Source organism: Mugil cephalus, chromosome 10 (assembly GCF_022458985.1).
Source record: "Mugil cephalus isolate CIBA_MC_2020 chromosome 10, CIBA_Mcephalus_1.1, whole genome shotgun sequence".
In the NCBI taxonomy this organism is placed as follows: Eukaryota; Metazoa; Chordata; class Actinopteri; order Mugiliformes; family Mugilidae; genus Mugil; species Mugil cephalus.
In genome coordinates this window covers 19,096,936-19,108,154 of record NC_061779.1, presented here as the reverse complement: position 1 = coordinate 19,108,154, position 11,219 = coordinate 19,096,936, and the positions used below count along the sequence as shown (strand labels likewise).

The following is an 11,219-nucleotide window of genomic DNA, read 5'->3' as shown; positions in this document are numbered from 1 at the left end:
CAGGGAGAATAAGGTCACAGCTTCAACTGGAGCCAGAATCAGCCATCTTCTCAGGAACAACTCTTAGATTCTCTCTCCTCCAGCCCAGTCAGCATCCCTTTGAGTTACAGCTCCTCGGAGAGCTCATTGTTCTTGTGTCCACGCACTCACACAGCCACCGCCAGAGAGACAGCAAAGCAGAACGCTCCATTTATTTTCATATTTCAAATTACAGCCTGGCTGGTTTACTCTCCAATATTTTTACATGCTGTTTAATCTCTGCTTGCTCACTCTCAGTTGTTTTTTTTCCACAGCGCACATAAAAACAAAGATGTTGAGATTCCAACAGAGAGGATGATTATTATTGAGCTGAAGTGCAGTTTCAATGAATGAGGCTCCTGCTCAAGGTTCAAACAAACAAAAAAAAAGTCTTTGATGGCTTAAACAATTTAAAAAATATATCTGCAATATTAGTTTAAAATCTGGCAATAACAAACTTGAATATTCTCTGGACACTAATATTCAACCTTAACAGTTTGAAGGGTTAAAACACAAAGCGGAGTGTCCTACTGTGAGGCCACACCATACGTCTTGCTCTGTGGTATTTCAGGGCTCATCACGGTTGCATAATTGAATTGACTTGCATGGGTGAACTTAATTGCCTCCAGTGCCAATGAGCCCTGGTGTAGATGTAGGTGCACAGTGTGTATCGGCAGATCTGACTTTAAAAGCTGAATGCTGCGCCGTTGAACAAAGCCGCCCTCTCACTGCCTGTACGAGCAGGATTTAACCGTTGGCTTATTCGGGGCTATTCGTTTGAGTCACTGCACCTCCCTACAGTAGAGCACCTCGATAAGGATTGATTCATGAGCACTGTCCACAGCGAGGCTCAGCCCAGCAGGACACAACAACAACAATGCATGGACCAGGCAGCCACACACAAAGGAGACCATAAATAAGAGAAAGAGACACTCATCTCTTTCTTCAACTCATTACTCACATCACAAACGCACAGAACAAGCTGGTGTGTTACTCAAAAGAGTGAACATTTGTCATTTAGATCTGGTACAACATTTAAATAGCGTTAATATGAGTTCATCTTTGATCTACCTGTTGGGCCTGTTATGATTGATTAGTCATGCCTGCTGAAGCCGGAAGGGGGAGCTCTCGACTACGATGCCACGTTTTTGTTAAAGCTGTCAAACGCAAAGGCCTCTTGTCCGAACATTTTTAATAGGGTCTCCCCCTTTTTTTCAGGTACAGAATTAAGATTTACGTACTTTAAATTGTTTTGAACGTTTACCACATTGTTTTTATTATGAATGTTGGGTTGTTTTGGGTTAAGTTCAAGCGCGAAACATGCAGAGTGAGGTTGTATGCACACAAGCTTTTAGCTTATCAGGTAATCGTAAAATATGGTGCATTTGGGTGTTAATTTCTCAGCATTCAGAAGTGACACATCACTAATGTTTTGACAATAGTTTTTGGAACATTTTCAGTTCACCTCTATTTACCAACGGATAATTTTCAAGTATATTTACCTTTACTGTAAAAGTTAGTAAGGTGCTATGTAGTTATGACGAGATCTTGTTCAACTTTCCTCGAGCTATTTCTACGTAGCTCTGTCGCCATCTACTGCTACTATGTGGACACTACACAGACATGTATCAGATGGGCACTAGAAAACACTACATTACCATGACTTTGAGAGGAAAGCCTGAACTATAGGTCAGAAAATCTATAATATAATATAATATAATATAGCATAATATAATATAATATAATATTTACATATACAGTCCCCTCCAAAAGTATTGGAACAGCAAGGCAAATTCCCTTGTTTTTGTTGTTCAATGAAGACTTTTGGTCTACACTGTAGACCTTATTCTGTGCTGTTATGTCACATCAAACTATGTCTAAGTTGTTTAAAATCATCTTGAAGTATCCATTTAATATCTGTCAGAATTCAGTATTGCAGTATTGTATCCCCCCTATTTATACCAGAGTTGACTGCATAACAGCTTACATCCCTGTACAGCAGTGGTTCTCATTTATTTTCTGTTATGCACCCTGGTACTGCAGATAAGATGGTGCTGTCTTTAACGTGGTTCTTCTGCTGTAACATCGGATGTCAGTGTGAACCATTGGCTGTATATGTCAACCTTCCCCATGCACCAGAGAGCCTGAGCTCTGAGCGCTGTAATAGGCGACAGCAAGGTCTGCTGCCTGTCTGCTGAGGCCACTGTGGGTGTTAGATGCGTGTGACGCCAGTACTTGTGCTCGTAGCTGTCCTTTTGTTTGCAGTTGCACTGCTCTGAGTAGCACCAAAAAACAAAATAGGGAGTTGCTCCCCCCGCATGCAAATTCGCTGCTGGTGGATGTTGGATTCTCGATGTGAGTTGATTGCAGTAACACTGTTCCAGGTCACATTTATGGTTGATGGTTGTTTGTCAAACTGCGTTTCGTACCTTTTACTACCTTTCATGCTACCAGAGTGCTGCCTTTCATACATATATATAAACACACACACACACACTCACCTGCCACTTTATTAGGTACACCATGCTACTGAAAGGTTCAACCCCTGTTTGCCTTCAGAACTGCCTTAATTCTTGGCGTCATACTTTCAACAATGTGTTGGAAACATTCCTCAGAGATTTTGGTTCATATTGACATGATAGCATCACACAGTTGCTGCAGATTTGTAGGCTACACATCTGTGATGCCAATCTCCCAGAGGTGCTCTGTTGGATTGAGATCTGGTGACTGTGGAGGCCATTGGAGTACAGTGAACTCATTGTCATGTTCCAGAAACCAGTTTGAGATGTTATGAGCTTTGTGACATGGTGCATTATCCTGCTGGAAGTAGCCGTCAGAAGATGGTACACTGTGGTCATAAAGGGATGGACATGGTCAGCAGCAATACTCAGGTTGGCTGAGGCATTTAAACCATGCTCAGTTTGTACTAAGGGGCCCAAAGTGTGCCAAGAAAATATCCCTCACACCACCACACCACCACCACCAGCCTGAACCGTTGATACAAGGCAGGATGGATCCATGCTTTCAAATTGTGATCCTACCATATGAATGTAGCAGCTGAAATTGAGACTTGTCAGACCAGGCAACATTTTTCCAATCTTCTATTGTCCAATTTTGGTGAGCCTGTGTGAACTGTAGCCTCAGTTTCCTGTTCTTCACTGACAGGCACCTGGTGTGGTGTTCTGCTGCTGTAACCCATCTTCTTCAAGGTTCAACATGTTGTGCGTTCAGAGATGGTATTCTGCTTTCCTCGGTTGTAACAAGTGATTGATTTTTTGAGTTACTGTTGCCTTTCTACCATCTCCAACCAGTCTCCAATCTCCTCTGACCTCTCACATCAAAAAGGCATTTTTGTCCACGCAACTGCTGCTCACTGGATATTTTCTGTTTGTTTTGATCACCATATGGGATTGCTTGTATAGCAGCATACCAACAACTCTCTGACACCAACATCATGCACACGTAAAGGTTGAGAAGTTGACAGAGCAGCTGGAACAGATGTGGAAGATTAAGGCGAGCGTGGTCACCATGGTAGTAGGAGCACTCGTGAGGGTGAGAGGGACGTAATTTTTATGTTATCTTTTAAACACCTGACCTCAAGCTAGATACTGCTGCCAAACTAAATTTCATAGTAACTTGTGTGCAATGACAATTAAAGTTCTTAATTCCTAATGAATGCATATATACGATACCCACATATGCATGCATATGTGGAGGCGGGGATATTTAAGGAGCTATTTAGGTAGTCAACAAACATAAAGTACTCCGATGTTTAAACAGCGGTTGTGTTTAATCCTCTGTTTACTGTGTTCTGCACACATTTGCGCACACAGGGCAGCCTCACAGGTAAAAGCAGTCTCCTGGTTAAAGCAGCGCACCGACAGCTCCAGACAGATGACAAGCACACAGCTGGTGGAGGAGGAGTGAAGGCGGCCTGAGTGTGATCCCGGTTTCCATTCATCATGATACCACTCTACTTCAGCAATAAATCTGTCACAACTAAAGGCGGTAAGTAACCTTAGCCTGGAGTACTTTCACTGTTACTGTAAATGATCTATTATAATATTCTACTGAAGGCTTATCAGACTAATTAAATAAAAATCGAATGTCCTTTTATTATATTTTCCAAAAATGTAAATATCACACTAGCTTCGGCAGTAAACACAATATTTATGATGTAGTGTCTTTTTAACAATTGATAGCTTAGATTGTAGCTGTGAGATTAATATTCGGGGGCATTTTCTGTATTTGTGCGCATTTTCCTTCCTCCTGAAAAAATCCACCAGCTAGGGTGGGATGTTTCGTTTCAAGATGCCGCCTCAACTTTGGCGGCCGCAGTGCTTCGTTCGATAGCATTAGCCCACACTCAACGTACTGGAGTCGCGGCTCCTCCTCCCTATCTCCATTAACAAACCCAAACTTAATAATGTCGGGGTTGTACTTGCGTGTAAATTTGGCCTTTGTCGGGGGACTGGCATCACTTCATTTTCAAGTTGTTGTTGTTGTTTTTTTTTATAAAACTTCTCCATTATTAACCTTTAGCAAAACTCCGAACGGCCATTTTCCAATCATACACAGAAGACCTTTCACAAGCCCGTCAAGCGTCTGTTTATGACTGGATAGTGTTGCTAGTTGCTGGCCCATCAAGTACTAATGAGGGCTCCTTCTGCTGCTGACACCTCGCGGCCACCAAGCGGTGGGAAACTGCACTGCGGCCCTCGCAGTCGACAGATTCATAACTGATTTTTTTTGCGGCCCATTGGGTGGGCTGCAGTCCCGTGGATGGATGTAGAGAAAAAAAGACATCTCTGCTTACTTTAAATTACAGTCATTTAAAAACGCCAGCTTGAAATGAAATTTGAATCAAGTATTTTAAAACTAAACATAAGTTTGCTAACATTTGCTAACTCCTAACATTAGTTTCACATAAAAAGTCTTTTGAAGCAACTTGATATTAATTCCAGAGCCTCCAGTTATTTTAAATATTAATTTCTACAACAATATAAAACCAGAAAGACTGCAGTAATTAGCCAACTATATCACTAACATTAATTCTTACTTAATTCTTACCTCAAAGTCCAGTCTCCCACTTTTTCCAATTTCTCTGACTCTCAGGTGGTTTGAACTTGTAATGAGTGTTGTGGGGGTCTTAATACAAGATTAAAATACTGTCCCTCAGTGTTAGTGGGGATGTCCACTCATGAAAGTATACTCTGAAAAGCCTTGTCCACCTCCTCCTCATTTCAAATCAAACAGGATTTTTGCTTCGCCATTTTCCAACCATCAAAAGATTGTGGTAAGTTTCTCCTATTCATTTTTATTAAACCCTTTTAACATCTCAGCAGCCTCTGGATGTTTTAATGATCGGTGTCGTTGTGCACTACACACTTAAGTTAGCTTTGTGTCTTAATATACTGAATTATTAAGGGCTAATGTGACCACTAAACAGCTTAAAAGTGTATGAATTTACCTGCTTTACACTAGGCTTGTCCCAAACACGTTTGCTGAACGATATATTATTCCACAAATTATTGCCGATACTATATATATATTATTAATGTCAACATTATTTTGAGACCATTTTTCCACTTATGTAATTGAGTCTCCCATATAGGTGTTGAATTTGATCACTAAGGTTTCGGACACCACTACAAAATGGGGGTTAGGGAGCGATTTTGGACACAGCTAAAGAGTGTGGATGACTGACAGGAGGGTTCACTCCAATCATTCCTGAACATATGAAACCATCGTGGCCAGGTACTGAGACCGACGCACAGAGTGAACCCTCTTGTCATTCAGCTTCTCTGGTTGAAAGAGACGAGAAAAACAAAGGCATGCACATGGTGATATACCAAGGCCAGCAAAATTATCGAGTTCGTCTTCATTCATCGTGCCATGAATTGATTTATTTATTATCATGAAAGGGGCCTAAACAACAATAGTGTACATCTAATGAAGAGGACTTTCCTCTAGTTTGTGTAGCTTACTCCTTGTAGGACTGTTTCATGTTTTCGTTGTTTGGCCTTTTCTTGGTTCAGGTGAAGTTTTACGAAAAAAGTGTTTTTCAGTTTTAAAATAATTTTGCCATTTTGTCTCTATTTGGTACAGGTCTGAGACAGTGATCTTTCCTCTATTAACCTTCTGTTTCTTCAGTTCAACGTCGGAAGAAGTTTAGCATTAAAGTATTTCACTGTACAGTGTTGCAAACTTGTATATAACTCCCACAGCCTATAACTGACTTTTTTTTCCTCAGTGTGGAACAAGCCTCTGGTAACATGATGAACTCCAGTCAGCCTGTTGTACTTGCCATCAGGATGAAGAGGGGCACCATCCATAGTTCGCCATCGTTCTGGATAACCAGGTCATACCTTACTGGTCAACCAGTTCTCACATTTTGTATATGGTACTTTTTATTATCGACAACATGTAAACCTTCATAATGACCACTGTTTACAACATGGATATGGGCTACTACACTAGTCAATGAATAAATTGACATAGAAAGTAGGCAACATATTTGCATATTGCATTTCTGAACCTTCAACCAATTGAAATGAACCAATGTTCATGTGAATGCTGTCTTCAAATGTTTACTATGTTCACGAAGCAAAGTTAGCACTTGACCTCCATGAATCAACGGTACACGTACACAACTTCCTAATACAGTGTAAAGCTACATAATTTTGCTTCTTTGAAGATGATGCTCTGACTGGGCATCAGACATGGTCATCCATCCACAACTTAAGTGGAAAAAACAAAAGAACATTAGAAAATTTGGAACAAAAGCCATAATTGTCTGTAAAGACACATTTCCCTGTTATCAATCATTTCATGACCCTCCAGAGTTTTCACGCGACCCCACACTGGGAAGCAATTCTGTCTGCGTTGAGTTCAGTTTCCATCCTCGGATGGAGATTTTTGATCCAATCTATAACTCATTACACGTAGACATGTTCCATAAACAAGTCCCAACGGGGAACAAAACACGCAGCAAATTCAAATTGTTTCCCACTGGCATAAATCAAACAGTGGACAGGGCCTGGGCAGGACTCATGCTAATCTGAGCTGGGTTTCATCATGTGTATGCAGGATACATATTCAAGTGTCCTTGTGAAGATAGTGTCATTATTTCTCATGTCGCCCACATTAATTGGGTCAGCAGCTGCGAGAAGCTTGACCTGTGCTGTTGCTTGGCAACTGTTTCCCAAGCATATAGAAAAACACAAACCAGAACTTTCGTCACCTGGAATTACCCAACAAGATCTGCAACCTTGTTCAAATGGATTCGCATATTCATGAAACCATGGTAAAAATAAAAAGTTCTAATATAAGAAATGTATTAATTTATTGGTAACACAAAGTTCAACTCACGTACAGTACACCGTGTACGATTACCTCTGCTTTTAAAAACACAGGAATTTAAAGAAGTGTCAATTTTGCAACACAACACAATGAAAACAGTCTGAGCAGCAAAGCCTTCACATTAAAGCAAAACACAACATCTGCATTACAAATATATTAGAGCCCCTTCATGTCCAAAGAGGTTGCGCCCTTTGGGGAAACACTAATATTTTATGTCTTTGCAGAGTTTTAGTGTGTAAAAGGATAATTACAGAACCGGGAGCTGCAAACCAATTATGCTAAATACATTGACCTCTTCACAGAATGTAGCACTACAAGTGTAGTAGCAAACACCTACACACTTCACAAGCCTTCACACACAAACACAATGTGCCCTGTTTAGTAAAAAAAAAAAACTTCCTTTACAGACACAAATGGATGTCTTAGCCTACATAACACACACACACACAATCACACACAGAGAACCTCTGTATGGAATGTGCCACCAGAATAAACCTAAAGTTTTACACTGTCATATACTGTATACTCAAAATTAACAGATTTACAAAAAGCTATTCCAAAAGTTTAATTATGGGCAAACAAACCTTTAATTAAATGGCTAATCATCTTTCTTAAAATATGTTTTTAAAATGAATTTAGTGAATTTTAATTGTTTAACATCATAATACAGATACCAAATCACAGATCTTTCATTTGTTTTGTGTTTTTTTAGTATATTAATACACAAATGTAAAGAATCATATCATCATATAATAGTATAATTACTCTAATTAAAAAGGCCATAGTACTGATCTGGCAGCCTAGGTTCTGTTCTGTTTTATGACCACATCTACTTGGTCATTGCCAAACAAAGCATGTAACATCCAAAGCAAAATATATCAACTTTCTCAGTATTTGAGTTCTAAGGGTGTAGCCATTTGTTATAGGTTACAGTTTACGGGATTTATTTCAGAGGACACTGGATTATATTGTTGTGTAATATACCATAAATTGATGCAAAAAGATCCACATAATATCATTCCAACTTGTCATTTGGCATATTCACTCTTGAATGTATGCAAGGTACTCCTGAAAAAGTTGCATGAAAAGTTAGTAAGATGGTAAAAACTGTAGTTGGCCCTTGCATTTGCACTTTTTCGACCCCCCCCCCCCAAAATACTTGTATTTCAGAAAATTGCGTAGCACTGAAAAACACAGAAAAAAAACACATTTAAAGCCAGGATAAAGACAAATGCTATACCATTCAAATTTTAAGGTTTCTATGAAAACATAAAGAAGCCCTGAGCTTTAGATAAGAACCAATTCCTGCACTTCAATGACATGTTTATGCCAAGGACGAAACCACCTTACTGACTCTGTTGGTATTCAGGGAAGGTGCCGCAGCCACATGAGCAGCAATGAGGTGGCTTGTTGCTTTGCCGTTTCTTCTCAATTGATTGTGTTTACTATCTCTGCAACTAATATCAAGCGAGACGATATGCAGGCATCAGCATATCGACATATGGGGCATCAGCAAACATTTATCTTTATAATCATGTCATTCTAACAAGGAATATACATTTAAAATCAAGTAAACTTTGTTACATACTCCACTAAAAGAAATAAATATGTTTTCTCAGGGTGATCTAAAAGGCGTTGAATAAAGGCAACTGGACTTTTTGTAGAATCTATAAGTAAAATTGCCTTTATTCAATGCCTTTTGGATCACCATGACCTGGATGACTGGGAACCTTCACAGACATATTTTCCTCAGGTGGCAGGAACAACACTCATTCAGGCCAGGTCATTTATAGTTCATGAAAAACTCAAGGGCAGACATTTTAACTTTTCTGCATTAACCCAGTTCCAATTTCTGACTAATCACAAAACAGTTGTCGACACCACAAAAACTTCTGCCCAGATAATGTATCAAGATCAAACTGTGAGAACTCTCAAAGGAAGGCTGTGAGAAAAGAACTATGTCATTCTCTTCTCGCAACCCTCGGAGGTCTCAGTTTTTGCTGCAAGAGTGACATCACAGGGGAATAAATGAAAAGTCTGAGGATTAAATGAGGTAACAATAGCACATTTGATATGAAAACAAATATAAGACATTATTAGAGCAGACCATAACTGGGACATCATTCACTTTGTTGCCTATACCGTATAGGCTATTAAAATATGTTTTTTGTCTGGATGCGTATATGCGAGATGTCAAGGCACACTGTAGCTGACTGCAAGGTCACAGCCATATAAATACTCCTCTGATATAGGCACCCATTAGTTAATTATGAAAATCGGAAATCCAAGCCAGCACCATGTCAGTAAAGAGTTTGCATTCTGTTTCAAAACATTTCCTTGTTTTAAGAATTGGTGCCATGTTAGAGGCTATTATAAATGTTGTTATAAAAAAAATATATATAGTCATATGACTGCAAACTGGTCAGTCTGTCCTTTGCTTGAATATTTACGTCGATCTCTTCTCTGTTGCAGCTTAGTCTTATTTAAAGAAAAGTTTAAGATCGTGAACAACTATATCACTCTGATCGTCCTTCTTCCAACTTTTGAAAGTTTGTAAGTTCATGGAGAGAGTTCGTGGACATCAAAGGAGTCCTCTGGTTCATCCGGCGGTGCGTTGTCAATCACAATGCTTGGATGTGTCTCTTGAGTGTCCATGGAAACAGTCGAATTTGTAGAGGGTGTCGCACCAAAGTGTGGCCCATCCACTGATAGAAGCATTGGTGTTCCCAATCGTTTTAGACTGTCACTCATGGTCATATGCATCTCCTCTGGCGTCACGCCCATCTCCTTGCTATACTCCGACGGTGACTTCCTCTTTATCCTCTCATATGATTTGTCTTGATTTTCTGCGAAGGTCTCGCTGTCTTGAAATCGACCAAACAACCAGATGAAGAATCCGAAGAGGACAAACGCTCCCAGACTTGGAATAAAGGCCAGGCATTTGATGTCCAGGCTGACTCCGACATAGCGGCTGTGGAGGAACATGTCTCGCTCCACATAAGTTAAATTGGTGCCAGGATTGATGTTGGTGGAGCGCCACTTGTATGTGAGCGTACTGTGGTTGAAGTCCCCAAGTGTTTCCGGCTCCTCCACTGTGTAGATCTTCTCACCAGGCCCAACATACTGGCCGTATTCATAGGGCTTATAGAAGATCTGGTTCTTCCACATGTTAAGATCCAAAATCAGCACGAGGAAGATGATGCCGTAGTTGAACCACTTACCTGCAACAAGATATGTGACTTCAGTTAGATCACAAGCCAACCTTGACAGCTTAGCAGCAAACAAACATGCATGTACTGCACAGATAATTTAACAGACATATTGATTGATGTACAACTCAAGCCTCCCTTAGAGGGCAGAATCCGTCAGAGAGAGGTGTCCCATTCATTTATTAGGAAAACCTCTCACTTTGCATACAAACAGAGAGATTCGTTGGCAGGTGCTACTTCCTCTACAGTATCTCCTAACAAGATCACTTTATTACCATGAGACAGCCATGTCCCCAGGTTGAATGATAGCAGGCAGATGTCTCCTCGGTATACGTGACACTGCTTCCTTTCTCTCCCCAAGATATGATGTTAATAAGCTTTTAGTTAACCCAACCACGTCTCGACGAAGCTATTTCCATAACGCTTAATGCATATGAAATGCATTAGGGTTAACAACCTTTTACAAATCACAGAGCGTTTGAACAGCATAACATTTAGCTCAGGAATATATATTGGTTTCGTCTTCTCTTGACCGTTGTGAGTGGCCTTGTGCATGCCACGGAACAAAATGCAGAAACCAGGAGGACAGTTTTAAATGGTAAATATACTCATTTGCCAAGAACATTAAGG

General features: G+C 40.1%; 1 protein-coding gene and 1 long non-coding RNA gene across 3 annotated transcripts in view; one reads left to right on the top strand and one right to left on the bottom strand.

Moving 5' to 3' along the window:
• The first annotated feature begins 1,162 nt into the window (after nucleotides 1–1,162).
• On the top strand, nucleotides 1,163–8,942 carry LOC125015275. Its single transcript, XR_007113578.1, has 4 exons — nucleotides 1,163–1,236; nucleotides 3,441–3,570; nucleotides 3,852–4,026; nucleotides 6,272–8,942. It is a non-coding gene; the product is annotated as an uncharacterized LOC125015275 (long non-coding RNA).
• Nucleotides 7,347–11,219, bottom strand: part of LOC125015274 (transmembrane protein 117-like) — a 37,123-nt gene continuing 33,250 nt past the window's right edge. For both annotated transcript variants that reach the window (XM_047596995.1, XM_047596996.1), the window contains exon 8: nucleotides 7,347–10,601. In XM_047596995.1, coding sequence (XP_047452951.1) covers nucleotides 9,940–10,601 — 662 coding nt within the window. In that variant the 3' untranslated portion in view covers nucleotides 7,347–9,939. The remainder of the gene's footprint in view (nucleotides 10,602–11,219) is intronic.